General features: G+C 42.8%; 1 protein-coding gene across 1 annotated transcript in view; it reads right to left on the reverse strand.

Annotated features, from left to right (window-relative positions):
* tesk1b (testis associated actin remodelling kinase 1b) overlaps positions 1-12,844 on the reverse strand; it is a 31,959-nt gene extending 19,115 nt beyond the window's left edge. Inside the window, exons 1-2 of the mRNA XM_086279699.1 lie at positions 12,589-12,844; positions 11,159-11,731 (exon numbers count right to left, since the gene is read on the reverse strand). Of these exons, the coding sequence (XP_086135825.1) occupies positions 11,159-11,347 (189 nt within the window). The 5' untranslated portion in view covers positions 11,348-11,731; positions 12,589-12,844. The remainder of the gene's footprint in view (positions 1-11,158; positions 11,732-12,588) is intronic.
* Between the last annotated feature and the right edge of the window lie 6,292 nt (positions 12,845-19,136).

A 19,136-nucleotide genomic window follows, 5' to 3' on the forward strand; every position in this document is an offset into this window, starting at 1 on the left:
AATGCAGTCACTGCTACTATTACTACCACCTATTTAACAAATCGGTTTCACCACAAACAAGTGAACCTTAAGGATTTTGGACTATAAACATAAATGAAACAAACAAATGTTTTTGGTAAAGTGTAAAATGCAGATTACATTTTATGATATGCAAACACAATTTTTCCTGAATATCAAAGAAGCTTCACTAACATTTAAGCTGATGTTCATTTCATGTAAAATCTGTGCTGAACAGATCACACACTGCTGCAGAGGGTGGAGTGTGGCTGGCTGTAACCACACACACACACACACACACACACACACACACACACACACACACACACACACACACACACACACTTTGCCTCCAGACATGGGGTCAACTCCAAAGGCCTTGAGGATTTCATGGTTACTTCAGCTTCCCACCAGCAGTAGCCCGTCTCTGGCTACTTTAATGAAAAGTAAATCAGCCTTCAAACCACATCAGAAAGTGGAAATACAAGGAGACTGGACTAAAATGCGTTTCTTGTAGTATACAGCAAAACAAATGTGGCAAATCTCCTCACAGTACTGGCTTGTAGATGCATATGAAAGAAAAACATCCCTTTCAAAAAAAGTAATAATCATCATCACTAAATGTGCTTCCTACACAGTATTTTAACAAAAGGAAAGCAACATTTATCTCACAATCAGCATTTCAAGACATTTTTAACAAAGGAAGCAACACATCAACCAAACTGACACGTGAGGTTTACGCTGAAGTGTGAAGAGACCAAGCAAAGTCCCGAGGGGGGGGAAGTAAACTTGTGTTTGATGGATAAAATTACTTCTGCAAAACAACTCAAGGCTTAAGCTGCTGCCTGAGGCACTGCTCTCAGTTATAGCGTGAAGAAGCTTACAGACTGCGTTTCAATAAGAACGCACGCGTGGAAACGACCGAGACGAGGCACCCAGCCAAGCGCTGGTCCATCAGTGAACGAGCAGGGAGGTCCCACTCTGCGCGGTCAGGTCAGGTTCAGAAACACAACCTGATCCAGGAGGCGTGCAGTCCACGAGCTGTCACAAAACCGATCACTGTCTGTTGCACAACAACAACACTGAGCCGGCCACGCCTCCTCACACACAGGCCAAAACAAAGAGGGGTCATTTAAGTTCACGCATGCAGCAACACACTGTCATCATCGCTGACCCCAGAGAGGCTGCTAAAGCAGACAGAGGAACATGAGGACCAGGTCTGGATCGACTGGATTAATACATGCATGAGACATGACTGATATTTTATTTATTTATTTATTTATTTTTTTAACTAAGGTCCTCGAGTGTCTGATTATTTCTAGAAAAATTACTTCCTTCACTGATACATGGACATACAAGATGTTATACAGCTGTAGTGATAGCTTCTAGAGTCCATATTAAATACAATATAAGTAACACCTCATCAAATCCATGCGCATAAATGACAACACCAACTTTTTAAAAATTATTACCTAACAACCCCCGCCTCCCCAAGACTGGATCTACCTGGGAGCTGTGCTGGAGTCTAGTAAGAAAGACAGACCTGGGTCCTTGCCGTGTTAACCTTCTTAAATGCAAGGAAATCATCCGGAGGCCTAATTTTTAAGTGAATTTCAAAATAAAAGACCAAAAGAAACAAAGTCCAAGGTGGAAATTCATTCAGGTACACTTTGGAAAGTGTTATTTGTAATTACCTGACTATTACTGGTCCTTAATTTCAGATTTTTAGGGGAATTTATGTTTTTATCAAATATAGTGAGGACATATTTCCGCTGGATTTGGAAGTGGCAGATTTTGGAGGAAGATATATGTATGAAACACAAACAGCCAATAAATTACCATGTGTGGCTTTAATACTGCAAGTAGTGAGAGAGAGTACATCTTGTTTTCTTGAGGTGACTCCTTAATGGAACAGTGAACTGAGCCACCGTCACTGGCGACACAAATACTGAACCACTTGTTTACCTTCTTACAGGGGAGTTGCTCTCCTTGAGGTTTAGCTAAGACTACAGCCCCACCAACAAGTGGACGGGAGGAAACGCTCATTGTGCACCAATGTAAACACACAAAGTGTCTCCTGATATAAATCTATTGGTAACCACGAGAGGGGGTGAAAAAGGGAAAAAAAAAAAAAAAAAAAAAGGGAAGGACCTGAAAACATAAGTGTTGGGCAACTCTTGCCCAACTACCTATTTTAATCCACAGTCAAGTTGAAAAATTGCATTCAATAAACACAGCGGTTTAAATGAAGACGTGAAACACCACACGCTCAGCACTTTCGAGTTTGTGTGGCCGTGCAGAATATAAACAAAGATAAATATTTGTGCAGCGAGCTGCAGCAAAGCAGGCCCCGACTGGAATGACAGAGGAAGGGAATAATGAGGGAAAAGTGCCACACTAAAAGCAATCATTTTCAAGTCTGCACTGGCTCTCCCATACCAACACCACCATCCAACAGTAACACAAGCACATACACCCAGCCCGCCTCCTAATCCCAAACACTGAAAATGATCACAGGCACACAGGAGACAGCTGATGATGGATCGTGGTTTGTGTGTATGCAACACAGGAGATCTGTTTTTTTCTCCTCCTTTGTTGTCGTTTTAGATTTCCAGAGCTGAAATCGTTCCAGCCACCGGGATTTACTAAGAACCGATTACATCCTGACACAGGACGTGTCAGGATGTAATCAACATGACAATGATCCAGCAGGACGCTGGGAGATTCCCAGATTTGCTGGTTACAAAAATGTTTTATTTCCCTCTCCCCCATGCCATTTCAGGAAGTGTAAGACCAATACGATGGAAGAAAAGATTTTGTTTTCTGCAAGAAAGTCGTTTTTTCTAATATAAATCGACCTGGGTAATAAATCCATAAAGCAACTGCCAAATCTATAAAATGTTAGAAAGAAGAGGAAAACATTCCTGCCACCATCACAGAAATCCCAACATTGAGTAACAGGTACATCGGGGGTATTTCTTCAGTAATTAGAGGATCCACTGAAAGTTAAGCTCAGCTAATCCAATAAAAACCGAATGAGTGAGAGGCAGAGTAGAAATGTTATGAAAATGCAAACTTAAACGAGTACAGTACTGTGCAAAACTCTTTGGAAAACCGTCACTTCTTTACATTTTACATGGACAGTGAGACATATTTGCAAGCACACACACAGAAAGACGCTATATACAGTGGGGCAAAAAAGTATTTAGTCAGCCACCGATTGTGCAAGTTCCCCCACTTAAAATGATGACAGAGGTCAGTAATTTGCACCAGAGGTACACTTCAACTGTGAGAGACAGAATGTGAAAAAAAAAAAATCCATGAATCCACATGTTAGGATTTGTAAAGAATTTATTCGTAAATCAGGGTGGAAAATAAGTATTTGGTCACCTTAAACAAGGAAAATCTCTGGCTCTCACAGACCTGTAACGTCTTCTGTAAGAAGCTTTTCTGTCCCCCACTCGTTACCTGTATGAATGGCACCTGTTTGAACTCATCATCTGTATAAAAGACACCTGTCCACAGCCTCAAACAGTCAGACTCCAAACTCCGCCATGGCCAAGACCAAAGAGCTTTCGAAGGACACCAGGAAAAGTATTGTAGATGTGCACCAGACTGGGAAGAGTGAATCTACAATAGGCAAGCAGCTTGGTGTGAAAAAATCAACTGTGGGAGCAATCATCAGAAAATGGAAGACATACAAGACCACTGATAATCTCCCTCGATCTGGGGCTCCACGCAAGATCTCATCCCGTGGGGTCAAAATGATCATGAGAACGGTGAGCAAAGATCCCAGAACCACACGGGGGGACCTGGTGAATGACCTGCAGAGAGCTGGGACCAAAGTAACAAAGGTCACCATCAGTAACACACTACAACGGCAGGGAATCAAATCCCGCAGTGCCAGACGTGTTCCGCTGCTGAAGCCAGTGCATGTCCAGGCCCGTCTGAAGTTTGCCAGAGAGCACATGGATGATACAGCAGAGGATTGGGAGAATGTCATGTGGTCAGATGAAACCAAAGTAGAACTTTTTGGTATAAACTCAACTCGTCGTGTTTGGAGGAAGAAGAATACCGAGTTGCATCCCAAGAACACCATACCTACTGTGAAGCATGGGGGTGGAAACATCATGCTATGGGGCTGTTTTTCTGCCAAGGGGACAGGACGACTGATCCGTGTTAAGGACAGAATGAATGGGGCCATGTATCGTGAGATTTTGAGCCAAAACCTCCTTCCATCAGTGAGAACTTTGAAGATGAAACGAGGCTGGGTCTTCCAACATGACAATGATCCAAAACACACCGCCCGGGCAACAAAGGAGTGGCTCCGTAAGAAGCATTTGAAAGTCCTGGAGTGGCCTAGCCAGTCTCCAGACCTCAACCCCATAGAAAATCTGTGGCGGGAGTTGAAAGTCCGTGTTGCTCAGCGACAGCCCCAAAACATCACTGCTCTCGAGAAGATCTGCATGGAGGAATGGGCCAAAATACCAGCTACTGTGTGTGCAAACCTGGTAAAGACCTATAGTAAACGTTTGACCTCTGTTATTGCCAACAAAGGTTATGTTACAAAGTATTGAGTTGTATTTTTGTTATTGACCAAATACTTATTTTCCACCCTGATTTACGAATAAATTCTTTACAAATCCTACCATGTGGATTCATGGATTTTTTTCCACATTCTGTCTCTCACAGTTGAAGTGTACCTCTGGTGCAAATTACTGACCTCTGTCATCATTTTAGGTGGGGGAACTTGCACAATCGGTGGCTGCCTAAATACTTTTTTGCCCCACTGTAAGACTTGCAACCATTTCTGATGAGGTTTCAGTGAACAGTACATGGGTCGACTGAAGGGCCAGATGCATCAGTCAGGTCCTGTGCTGGATTTTTCCCACTTTAAGGACTTTCAGATATCGTTAATCTACTGTAGATGTTTTTTCCCCAGTCCTGACACATCTTTTGTCCTCTACTTGCCCAGTTTTCCTCAATTTTTTAATCTCACACACACACACACACACACACACACACACACACACACACACACACACACACACACACACACACACTTCAACTAATGAAATTGGAACAAGTTCTGTGTTTTTGTGACAGGCTGCCAGTAACAAAGTGCCAAAAGACATAACTTCAGTCTCATTGTTTTGTTTACCATGCTGTTTGTTATATGCAGACGATACAAGCTCATTTATCGAGTTAGGCATCTTTATGTACCTAAATGATTCACAGGTCAATGTTAAGTGGCTTAAATAAAATAATCCTGAAATTGAATAAAAATACAACCTACCTACAAAGCATACTCTATTAAGGAATATTTAAGGAAGAAACTTTATTAGCTAGCACGTTTATTTGCTAAATATAATGTACATATAACCCGCAAACTAAACAAAATTAATTTCAGGTCTACAAATAGTGGATAAATGACAGCTTGTTAACTATAGCGGGTGGGCTGAAAATAATCTAGCTCTATGTTAAACCTGATTTAAAATGTTCAAATATCAAAGCCCTTATTACAATTTTTTTTTTAAGAAAAAAAAATCCCTACATTTAAGAAAGCAGGAAACAGTCTAATTGCTAGAAGCCAAATATAGCTGATGATAGTGAATTTTTGCCTAGCAACAGGTCTTGATGGCAGATATAAACTTGATAAACACTCAAACAGCAGCAGCACAGCAGCGTTTGACAAACCATTTCCTTCATCTTACCAACTCGTCACATACAGCTGACCGACACACTTCAAATCACAGGGACAACACTCCTAAATCCCACTTCTTATCCACTTACTCTCCATGAGCTTGTTATCTTACATCAGGTTTAGGCAGAGTCCAAAACAAATGCACACACAGCCTCCAGTCGGGCTAATCACAGCATGTATGATAATTACCAGGAAGACTGGCTTTCTTACAGTGAGGAGTTTCATGGAAATTCAGTGTTTGTGAGAAAACTGGCAGTGATGCTGAAGCTCAATTACCAAAAGAATAAAGCAATCAGGAAATGGGGAATTATATCACGTACAGCATGTTTGTTAAATATAACACTAAGATAACAGGCTGCTTGTAGTAATGAGCAGAAAGACTGGAACGCACTGGTGAAACTACTACAACTGCTACACTGAAAGATAACATCTGGGCTCTGACCTTATTAAGCACAGCTCAGTCAGGAGCACAGTAAGTGAAAAATAAGACTGCTAGTGGTCCATCTGCAGTAATTTTATAATTGCTGGTATGGCTCCGTTCTGGGAACTCGATACACATACTTGGAAAACTGGAGACAGGGCGCACAGCAGGGCAGGCATCAGTAACAGGACACTGATTAAATCAGAAACAGCATGAAAAGGAGAAGCCAGAAGGGAGGTGGGTTGCAAAGAGGCTTGCAAATGCACAGCAGTTGTTAGCAGCTTAAATTTTGCTTTATATAATTTACAAATTAGGCAGTCATGTATTTATAGACAGGTCAAAAATAATGAGATTAAATCATTTTAGCTATACCTGGAGGAAGAACTATGGATGAGTACAGATAAAACTTTGACAGCAGCACATCTGCCTATTCTACTTAAAGGTTCGATTATTCACCAGCTACTTTATGTGATCGAATTTCTGTGTGGGAAAGAAAAGTTTTCAGCATCAACTACCAACTGATTAACAGAGCAGAGCGGCAGAGAATAAAACTGCATGTGGAGGTGTGCAATGGCATGAGACTGACATCAAAGTTTAGCTATGCACAAAAAAAACAAACAAACACAAAAACCCCACACACATACCAGCACTGATAATAGATACTCTGATAAGCTTTGAGGTATACAAGTCCAATGAATTGAAGGATCTGGAACCAGCTTAATTCCCATATCTAGGTGGCAAATGTTACCTTTACCCAGCCAACTATCAGTTCATGTTTTACATTTATAACTGAAAGAACAAGACGTGATAGAGCCCTCACACATTAAGAGCGAGGTGTGCTGCAGCTCAGGTGTGACTGCAGTCACGTGACGTCTTCAGCCCGGGATCCGGTTCCTCGTCACTTCCTGTGTGCAACAACTTCCAGAGCCACAGTGAGCTGAATTCGATGTGTGGAACCCACATGGAAACTTTCATATACATGTGGGTTCCACACATGTATATGAAAGTGGGATTTTCTGTGGACGCTGAGATTTCCATGTCTCATGCAAATGATGGAGAAAGTCCAAATGAGAACCAAATCTTCTACGTGTGCTTGTTCTTGGACGTCTAACGTTCTCTGCGTTCACAAACATGCCATCTATTATCAGGAGAGAAACAGCCGGAGCGTGACGCAGTAATATGAAGTAAAACAATAATCCAATTAGAAATTGATCCAATTTGTTTGCTCAACTCCCTGCAGCCCTGAGAAAGGGACAGAATAAATAACCACATCCTACAGTTAACTGAACCTTTGGCTTATGATGCAGTTTAATTGTGAATGGGCGCTTTATTGCTTTCGAGCCTCTGGGTTATCAGGCTGATGAATTAGGAGTATTGCACAAGTGCAAAAGCTGGCACTTACAGACAGACACGTCCAGAACTTTGCTTTGAACAATATTAAAAAGACAAATTACAGCACCTGGAGGATTTGTCTTAACACGTGCACTCCTTTTTTTCTTCTTCTTTTTTTTTTTTTTCTTTTTTTAAATCGCCCTGCCCTCTATTCCCCCCCGACCCCTCCCAGATTGCACAATTTCACTCTGGAGATGTGAATGGCTGCCCGTTTGTGCTGCTGCGAGTCACCATTGATCTGAAGCACAACAGCAGCACACACATGGCAGGAGGCCAGGAGGCCTTTGTGAGTAAGTGCAGGAGCATCCATTTCAAAGCGTGGCCCATACACACTTTCAGTTTAGTAAAGTTTCATAAACAAAACATCAGGTAGGGGGATTTTTCTGCAGAACAGTTGGGCCTTCTTCCTCCGGGCTAAACCCGGACACAGGAGCGACTATTCGGTCAGCACACTTTATAAATATGACTGATAGCTGTGGTAACAATTTTGCATTTATATAGCACTATCAAAGAGCACACTCATCCAGACTCAATTGGCAACTTAACAAGCCTGCAGTGAGCACAGTGACATTTGCATGCTCATTGGCCATTCAAAGGGCAAAGCTGAGGGAGTGGCTTCAAGAAGCCGAGTGGCCTCAAGAACATTTTTCCTTGAGAACGAGAACAGCACAAAGAGTGAAGTCCGAACACAAAAAGCCTCGTTTAGTGAAGGTCGACCTGAGCCGGACTTCTTTTAAACTGAAGCACTCAAAAGCAAGAATTAGATATTTTTACTTAATCGTGTTTTGTATAATGAGTCAACTTCTTGTGAAAACAACATTCTTATTTCACAAATGAATGCACAAATGATCATCAGGACTTCCCCCTTCTGGAAATCCGCTGGCCCGAGCAGAGCGCACAGGAGACGGCGTAGATGCTGCACAGTCATCACTTTTCCTTAAACTTTGTACCAAGGAACGGACGTGATAAAGGACACCTGATGCCTGAGTCATTTGTGATCGCTCGTGCACGCCAACTGGGTTACGCGTGTAGATAAGTCCAGGCCTCCAAAGCCTGTGTGAAAACGGCATTAGACTCCACAGCCCAGCCAATTAATTTTTTAACCTTTGTTAGAAGTAGAGACCAACTTTTTAGAAATATTTGAAATAATGTCCAGTTTTGACATGAAAACCTTTGCTGCTTTTCTTTGCCTTACATGAAACTGATCATTTTGTGTTTTTTACCCCTTTCATTTTCATGATTTGCTACAATAAGCATGTGCCACCATTTCTGACAAACGCCTGTTCAACAGTATGATCGATGATGGAAATAATTACTGTACTCAGCATCTTATGCACCCACTCCATGTGATTTCATATCACGAGTTTAGTTGTGCAACAATCTGCAGGAGGACCAAATTCATCCTCTACAGTCCCACTAATGCTTTTAAAGACAAGATCATCACACTGAAAACAACTGGAGCTGTTTACAGCCAGCTGTTAACCTGTGAGTTACCACAGATCCAAAGATCAGACACATTACCTCATCTGGGTGTTTGGCAAGTCAAAATGAAGGAGCTCAAAATAATCTCTTAACAAGAACTAGTCATTACTGTAGACAGATTTACCTTTAAGGAGTGTTTATTTTATAGGCACTGACGTCAGTATTGAACAGCAGAGCTCGCAATCCTTTGATAAACTATTTACCAAATTAAATCACATTGTCCCTTTCTAATATTTTAGATTTTTGAAGTCAAACACAACTGATAATTAAGAAATTCTTCAGCCAGGCAGTGATTTACTGTAGGGCAGGTTAACATACAAGTGTTTCTATTTCTATACATACACACAGAAAGCCTGACCAGCCACACACAGACACTTGTGACAGGAGTGATATGGAGGAAATCCACACCTGCAACTTAAATGCAACTATGAATACTCTAAAGCTTTAGATTAGAGTCATTAAGTCCAGGCTGGTACATACAGCCTATGAAGCATTGCTGCTAGAAGTGTGGCGATCGTATACGAGCAGAGCACACGATAAGAGCTGCACCCAAATTATTTCCACCAGCAACCTCACTGACACCGACATTTGTACGACCACTTAAAAGGTTAAACAAAGTCCAACGCACTAACCCGGAGTTCATTTCCTTCTACCAACATAAAACCAAATTAAATAAAACTTGAACAGTTTATTAAAAAAATATACAGAAGCTATAACCCCAGAGGAATGCCTTCATCACCTATAGAGTGAATAGTGTCTAACGATTATTTTTTGCACAGTAAATTCAATTTAAAGACGCAGATTTATTGCAAAAGCCTGTCGAATCACATGCGAGTGTGATGTAGGGTGTGAAAAAACACACCATTATAAAATACTACAGCTGGATCGTTTAACTTGACAACTGCCTGAGAATTTTGGGGGTTTAGGTTTTAGCAGTACTTCGGTTAATTCCAAGTCTGTATGAAAGAAGAAACAGACTAAACGGCAAACACCTTTCATCAGAACGCTTAAGAGAGCAGGTAGTCAACTTAATGATTAGAAATGAGGCCGTTTTGCCTTCATTAAACAACGAAACCTACTTAAATTATTGTTCCAACTTTGATCCTATTAGATTCTTAAAAAAAAAAAAAAAAAAAAAAAAAAAAACGAAGCTTGAACTGTTCATTTATACCAAATGCTGCTGCAGTCACCTGCACTGCTGCTCAGCGAATAAATACAGAGCTGCAACCATTAGCTCATTAATCTGCAGCAAAAAAACATCAGCTTTATCAACAGTGACAACAAGTGCTCCCATAAAGCCCCAGTATGCTCTAGATTAAACCCCCTAATCCTCATAATCTTTGAATCAAGCCTAATAAAGTCTTAGGTCGCGCCACACCCACCTGCCAATTCAACTACACACCTGTAACATTTCATAACTGAGCTGTGGACAGTTGTGACACCATTATGCTGACAAAATCTCCTCAGACAAAGACAAACACCTGCTAAAACACCTTGCCGGGAGCTCCTGGTGCAGCTAGACAACCGTGATGAAACAGACTCGAGAGATTAAAGCTATACCTGCTACGCTGCATTAAGGTTCTTCGCAGCCAGCTCCTCCTGGGGTGATCTCTTTCACGCCATCACACCCTGGCAACTCAGAGCCATCATTAATGAGGCGTACCTCAGAATTAGGCTCGACGCAACTGAAAAGGCAGCGTGACAAAAGGGGATGAAGGCCACTGGTGCAAGCAGAGTCAGGAGTAGGGTCACCTTACAGGTGTACATGATCTACCTGCACTGACCATATCCCCTTACACACGGGGTTGGGAGGCAAAAACAAAACACTGCGTCCATCTTTCACCAACTAATGGGTCACTGCAAACAGGTGTGGACACCATGATGCCATCCATCAAAAAAAAAAGAAAAAGAAAAATGCATCATCAGCTTCCTCAGCAGTTATTCAGCACCATCAAGAGACTTGACAGGAAGTCAACAACTCATTCTGGGGCGTCAGGAAGTACATCTATTTGCAGTCTTAAAATACTGAAAGTTTAGAGGCTCCACTCAGAGCAGGATGTGCACGTTAAACTTCGAGCTTGTCACAAACGAGACTCAAAATCAGCTCGTGGAAGTTAAGTGAAAACTTGTCCCGTCCCCCCGTTTAGACCCCGTTTTCTCACCTTGAACACCTCAGAGAAGAACCCTGCGCCGATCTTCTCGCGGCTGAAGTCATCCAGGCGGGCCAGGGTAGACACGGCGCTGCGCAGGGCCCGGTATGAGGACGGTCTAATCCGGTTGGTTCCATGGACGTGGTGCATGGGCGGCTCAGCCTCTCCCTCCTGCTCATGCACGATCCTTTCCGTCTCCATCTCCGTCTCGGACGGCCCGGGAGGAGGAGGCGGACTTGGGACGTGTGCGTAGTTTAAAATCCAGCCCGACTACTGTTTACATTTCCCATGTCCGCTAGAAGGCCACAGCGCACGGCTCTCAGGAGAGCAGGAACGATAAACCAAATGTTGCAGCTGCGGTCTGAAACCAGTCAAGCCCAGTCCCTCAGATTCTTGCACACGTCCGGAACGAGCTCGTCTCAGTGCGTCCTCAAGCAGCTACACAGCTGCAGGGGTGCATCCTGCAGAGTCGGTGCGCAGTTTGGGGGTGAAGTCCCTCATGCCGTGCTCTCTCTCTAAACTGCGCAGGCTGCTGCTGCTGCTGCTGAGCGGCGTCTCTCTCAATTTCCTCCAAGTCTGCTCCTCCTGCAGCAAAGGAAAAAAAGAAAAAGAAAGGAGGACGGGGCTCCACTTTCTACTTCCACCAATTGAATCCCAGGCTTCCAGTGCGCGCAGACCTGCCTCACTCGAGCTCCAGCCTATTGAAACTAAAGAGGGAGAGCGGAGCGTGCACAGGGGCGTTAATTCAATAAATCATAAAGTGTGCGCGTCTGATGCGATCAGTCTGTAAATAAAACTCCTGCTGCTTGTGCTGAGGGGGACAATACTTTAATTACAGCTGTGACGAATCATCGTATATGTCACAAAAATAAAACAAGACGATTTTGGAAAAGCGTGGCTGGGTTTAACTGCGACTCTTACATTACCCATTGAAATATGATGTGCACTCGTGAAGTCTGTAGAATGGATTTCCACGATGGAGTCTAAATATCTTTTCTTTTTCTCATTCCTGGGGTAGTCTGCCATGTCCTGCTCTCTGATAACATCGCAGAACGCAGACATATCAGCCCTGGCTGCCGCTGCTTGCACTTTGCACACACACAGTCGCTTTTTACAGCTGATTCAGCCGGCATTTACAGCTCTAATGGTCCCACGGTCACGCCGAAAGGGTAGGAGGGTGGGGGGGGGGGGGGTCGTTTCTCAGCAATCCTCAGACAGCGCGTGTGTGCCTCCGGTGCTGATGCTCCGCAAAAACCCGGAGCATTGCTCACTGCGGATTCTAAATTATGGTGAGCTGAGTTTGACACGAGCGCACGCACGCACGCACACATGGTCATCAGACTCATGGTTCAAACAGAAATACGCTGACGTATAAAAAGAAGCTGCACTGAAACAGAGCGGAGACGTGCTTCACCGCAAAGCAGGAGGAGGGTCTGACTTACCTGGCCTTCTCTGAAAAACACAACCTCGACATGCGCCGGACGGCCCGGTGTCCTCTGCCGAGCTCCGAGCCAGCACCACCAGCGGCGTCCGGTTACCGAGAGCTTTAGTTTACCAATTAAGCCTCCTGGAGCCGCGGGTACGGACTCGGTGCTTGTTTCGTTTCACGTCACCGCTGCCGATCTGTGCCTCCCTCGTTGCGGTGTTGGCTGCTAGAAGGGAGAGGAGCGGTGACTTTTGCCGTGCTTTATTGGAGGCTGCTGAGCGGGGCGGGCACACACGTGATCACCGCAAAAATGCACCTGTGGGGGCGCCTGAAGTGCCCCAGGTCGTGCTGCTGCGTGCATGCGCTTAGTGTCTGGAGAAGATGAGGAGTCCGTTTGTGCGGAAACCCTGAGCTGTATATTAGACACGATCTTTATTATGATTCCTTTCTAACAGATCAGCAAGACAATTCAGTGGCAATAAACACGAGCTGCCTCATCCAAAGTCTGGATGCTTTTCACTGACTGGGGCTGTTTGTAATTACCCAGGAGACCCCTGCGGCAGAGAAACATGGCTGCTGGGCCCCGATAACCATCCACTGCCTCCCATTACTGCACACGTGTCAGCCTTATAATATATATATATATATATATATATATATATATATATATATATATATATATATATATATATATATATATATATATATATATATATATAATGCAGGGGTGTCAAACATTAGGTTCTGGGGCTACAGTTGGCCCAGCAAAGACTCCAATCAGGTCCACTAAAAGGCTGGAAAATGTGATTGGCTTTTATTTTTGGACATTTAACTGTATTTTCATCGGTTTTAAGCCTTTTCTGCTGATTGCTCCCACATAGCTATTCACGCTGAACCAAAAAGGAATTAAGTAACAGATAAACATAAATAAAAAATTCTGTGAATCAACAAAACATGTATGTCTTATAAATACAAGACAGGGTGCATAATGAGCTAGGAGGATTTTCTCTGTCATTTTCTATAATTTTACACATCTTTACATAGAAATCTTGAGATGTGGTGTTGAAATTACAGTTTTTTCTCTTATGTTAAGACATTTATGGTTTAATGTGTCCTAAAACATTTTTACACTGGTTTAAATACTCAGGGTAGCGTCATAATGAGGCTCACGTGCATAGAAAAAAAGCCCTTTAATGGCTCATTGAATGTTCTGTGCGTTTATGCAGCTGCAAACATGTTTTTCACCTACAGAGTAGGTTAATTCATATCAGCACAGAATATTAAATACAATAAAACAAACAACTTTAGTCAAACTGAGTACAAACCAAATCAACCCCGGTGATGTAAAGTAAAACAAATAGCTGAATAAATAAATGTCCCTGTTTTAAGATGAGATTCGGTCATGAAATTATTTTGATGTTCATTACAGGCAACTGTGAATCCTGCCTGGGGGCACCTGAAGGTTCTGGATGCCAGAGAGGCATTAAAAAAAAGCCCATCATATGGCGTGGAGCCATCTCACACCTCACAGCCACATACTTCGGGTGGCGACACATCGTTATCACATACAGCTGGAGGCTAGTGGCTCTCTTCCTTATGAGCTCTATCCTGAAAGCAGGGGAAATAAAAAATAAAACACTGAAGTCACATTATAATAAAACATGTCATTTATTATTCAGTCCTGCTGATCACTTATTCATCACAACAACTGTTGATTTGCTGTGAGTCCAGGCTGGGCTTCACTGAGCATGCTGTGGGGATTATGTGTAAGCATTCATGCATGTGTGTGTGTGAGAGAGAGAGATGGGGGATTATTCTGACCCCCGCTGACCTCCCTGAGTTGTACTAGACTTGAGCCTTCCCCAGTGACGTGAGCGACTGATGTGTCCCATTTTAACCTCTGATTAGTTTTTGTTGTCCTGACACGGACTTCAGATAAATTTCATGTGAGAAGAGCAAACAACAATCAAATCACGCTGCTGAGCAGTTCTCCACCAAAATAAAACTATCACTTTCTATGCAATCAGATGTTTTTTTTTCTGGGATTAAAATGTCTAACTTTCCATTTGCATGTTTTGACAAGCCCAGAATGAGAAGGGCTGCTTCAGGCACGGCACCCGACACAAAGAAGAAGAAGAAGGCATGCTTTGAGGAAGACTACAGAGGAGCTTAATGGATATAGAGAAGGATGACATGCAGAGGGTTGGTGTGACAGAGACACACCCTAATCTGCTATCTGTAGGTTCTGTGGTGAACCTACAGATAGCAGCCCAAAGAGGAAGAAGAATAAGGAGAAGAAGATGGCGACTTTTAGGGCCACTGAGGTTCACATTTTTGTTTTTTGGTGAAATGTTTCAGCAGCTATGGTGCAGACTGCACTGCAATTTGGTGCAGAGCAAACAGTGATGTATCCTCCAGGTCTAAATTGTGAAGTAAACGCAGAGGTTTCTGTTTGTTGTAATGGCCAGCAGGGGGCAACACATCTGGCTGGAGGGCTCTATGAGAAGAAGACCCCCCTGCTCTATTGCTCTGTGACATCAGTAAACACTTTAATGATGGATTTATGTCTCAGTCATTAGTTTCAAGTCTTATTTAAAGAAGCACAGTCCATAAAAAGCTACTTTCATCTACTTCCTTATTCACAAGGAATGACCACAGCAGGTAGTGCCAGAGATGCTTTACTTGTTCATGTAAACCGCATGAACATTACAGCCTATAGATATCTGCTGTATGTGAATGCTAGATAAAAACGCACTTGGGCATTGAGGAGTAAGTATATAAATGCATAAAGCACTAAAAAGCAGAACCAGTCTTTCCATCATATTTGATTTCAACACACCAGGAGGCTAACTGCAAAAATGCTAAGCTTACAGCTTTACTACAGGACTTCACTAACCTGTGAGTGATATCACAGTGGCTATACTCTGTGTGCCTGATGAAATGGATTGATAAGGTCTGCAGATCTGCTCTAAGTTTACCAGACCTCTGGAGCCTGTTAATCATCTTTGAGCTAGCATGACATTTAAATAATCAGTGATCTGTGGACTGTGTCCTTCCTGATGAATGGATAGGCGACTGCTGTCAATAACCTCGATCAAAGAACCAAATCAGTATGTAAATGTCTGAGGCACAGTCTACAGACCACAGTTATCTGAGCCACTAGATCTTACTAGATCGTTATATAAATGTTACATGTAGCGTTAGACTGAAAAATCATTCTCACTCAATTTTTCCTGCAGTCACCTGAAGGGGCCAAAACATGTATTTTAATGAGGCTGGTTCATGTGGTTTTTCATTCTGCTCCCCCACTGAAGAGTTTTAACAACACTTGGTAGGAGGCGAATCAATAGCACAGTCAACACCTGAGCTTCCAGTTCCCTTCAGGGGACAAATCAATCCACAGAGAGCACAACAGGAACAAGGACTAATTCAGATACACAGGCTTTTCATTAGCTTCACCAACTGAATAACATCCCCACAGCATAGAGAAACTTGGCTTGCTATTCATTTATTTATTTGTTTATTTTAGCCATTTATGCTTTAACTGAAGAAAAAAAAACTGTATGGACTACCTGTTTTACCCCTCAAAAAACGTGTAAATAAAAGATCAAACACACACCTCTCCTTCATCTGAAATTCCAATTTCCACCTGATATAAGTGATGTGAACCTGCTGGGTCTCCCCTCCAACCGTCCTTGTGGTGGCCTCTCGTTAAAACTCGTCCGGGGGTGCTAATGACCACACTATCCCCTGCCCCGGTCAGCCAGGCAGGGGGCCCGGGGCTTTATAATTGCTTTTTGGAGCACACCAGCTGTTTCATGTGCTTGCATGCTGGTCCCCAAAGGAGGACCAGTGAGGTGAGAGGGGGTTAGGGGGTAAGGTAGGGGCTGCCACAATGGGACCTTCCCCCTGGGCCCATTCCACTTCAGCTCCCCCCATCCCTCCTCCTACTGTGGAAGAAAACGTGAAGCTAGATAAGAGAACAGAGATGCTGCAGCTGGTGAGGGGAGCTGCATTAAGAAACACCGCATGGCACATGCATGTAAAAATATACAGTAAATAATACACTCTTCTATTTACTATCTACTCCAAAAATTAACATCAGTTGCGTTTTTCTCTATATTAATTCCTTATAAATGCAGGACCTGTAGAAAAACACCATGGCTTAATAAACAAAGGCAGGTTACTTATTGTGAATTCACTTTAAAATAGTACCTCGTTCTGTATTGTCTATGGATTTGTTTTCAGTGTAGGGCTGAGCCTATTTAACCAGAGGGGTGTACTAGGAAGCAAAATTAATGGGTTAGCAGGTTAGGTTGAACTTAAAGACAGTTTTCTGTGTCACAGAAGTGACTCTCTTTCTACCTGGCTAAATCACTGTGGTAACCGATGCTGAACACACAACACAGTCAGGAAAAGGTTACTTTGAAAGTTTCAGTTTCAAATCCTGTGCAACCACCACGTCTTCACTGATTCTTTTATTTACAGAATGTTTTAAAGGTGATATAGATTCTCTGTTGGGTGAATATGTTTTATATGTGCAGGATGTGCATCTGTACCTTTGTAAAAGCCCTGAATGAAGCGTAAACTGTGCATTGCATTATCAGTGGAGTGTGCATTTATGAACTTGTTGATGCAGAAATGTGGAAATGTTGTTGTGCTTGATTCTAATCTGCTGCTGGAATTGAATTGCAGTGTGTGTGTGTGTGTGTGTGGGGGGGGGGGGGGGGGGAGGTGGAATGTCCTTTTTCTTTTTTTGTTTGTGTTTTTTTCCTGTGTCAACCACTTTGACTTGTCCATTTTCACACACTGCATTTTTAATGCAATTGAAAATAATTTTTGTATCTTTCTTTTTTCCCTAATATTGGTGACTCTTTATCTCCAGAAGATTTTCTGACCCTGCGCAGAGGAATGTGGGGGAACCTTTTAAATACTTGTCATTTTAATAATGAAAATTGTCCATTAGAGGCACAACAGTTGCAGACACTCTGCTCTGGCACCCCGAGGGACAGCCAGATCAGCTTGCATTGGTCTCCAGGGCTGAGTGGAGGTGCTGGAAAGTGGATGAGAGCAAAGTGCTCCTTTCAAAACAAACTGAAAAGTAAATTACTGTCCGGTGAAGGATGACTGGATTTGACGTCTGTGATCTCATTAGAAAAATTAAACGTCTGGGCGATGCTTTGTCTGATTTATCCGGAAGCAGAGGCTTTAACATTATCAGCTGGCGTCTGTCGGTTGGATGCTGTAATAGGTGACGCTGCTTGAGTTGTTTCCATTGTGTGTAAACTGTGAGAGACACAGTAATGAGCCGCAGCTAGAGTGCATTTGGTGGATATCTCATGTCGGCAGACACAGGAAAGAAGATGGAAAAGCGCCCAAAGGCTTCCTTGTGTTGTTCACTGACCCCATATCATTTTACCCCGAAGGCGTGCACTAACAAAGCCTTTAAGGTTTTTCCTAAAACACAGAAGACCGCAAGCTACACTCCCTGCAACCGGAAAATTATACACACTTTAAATGCAGCTATAATTGCTTTGCGGGCCACATTTTTCCTGCAGCTTTACACAGAGACATTAGCGCCGTCAGTTGTGTGTTTCCCCTGGTTTTCCCTTCTTGTCTCTACATGCCCAGCAGTTGTGTCTGGGCCTCAGGTGTCGCCTTACAGGTGATCAGGTTGTCTGTTTTTCTCCACTCGGTTGGTATTGTGATACGTTTATGTTTTGTTTTTTTTTAGACTGGGTGTACCCGTCAAGGAACATTTATGCCTTTATTCTGTGACCGTCACGTCATCCTGCCGAAAGAAAGTGTTGTTTATTCGCTGAAGGCGACACACTGGGTCTCAGCTATAATGTGGGTTAACTGGCTGTAGGTCAAAGTCTGCACGCAAAAAAGCTCCAGAGTTTTAAAGCATGCAAATTAGGCAAACAGAAGTTATAGTGAACTCAACTCCTTACAAATGACCATGGAGGTCTGTCCTGGTGGAAGAGGATCAATAAATAGCTCAGCAGGGTGGTGCACCTATTGTGTGGACATGATTGATTACATGCTCCTTTTATGCACAGGGTCAAACCCTAATATGATGTTTTTCACCGTAATGGTACCTGCACACCTCCTCACACTGCAGATGCACATATCAGGCTTTTAATTCACATAAAAAACACACAAACTAACATAAAGATTTGGTGCTGTTATGGTTTATCTTTAAATAGAAATATGATGTATGTTGCAAAGGTCATCTATTCAGTGCTAGGATCACTGTGAATTAAAATATTTAAAAAATGTAATCATATATGTGCATGTTAATCTGTGAAAGACTGGCAATCTATCCAGGGTGTACCCTGCTTCGCCCTGTGACAGCTGGGACAGACTCCAGCCTCCCACGACCCTAAACGGATAAGCAGATGGATGCATGGCTGTGCATTTAGGGGGGTTTGTTGTTCATTCCACATATGTCATTAATGTCAAATTACAAAAAAATGTAAAAAAAAAAACTTAAATAAAAAGGTTATCAATATGGACGCATCAGTAAAAGTACAAACTGGTTTTTATGCATTAATGTGGCAT

The sequence above is a fragment of the Aulonocara sp. 'chitande type north' Nkhata Bay genome, linkage group LG3 (genome assembly GCF_057382095.1).
Source record: "Aulonocara sp. 'chitande type north' Nkhata Bay isolate Kocher_YH1m ecotype deep benthic linkage group LG3, A_spYH_male_GT1.1, whole genome shotgun sequence".
Taxonomy (NCBI): domain Eukaryota; kingdom Metazoa; phylum Chordata; class Actinopteri; order Cichliformes; family Cichlidae; genus Aulonocara; species Aulonocara sp. 'chitande type north' Nkhata Bay.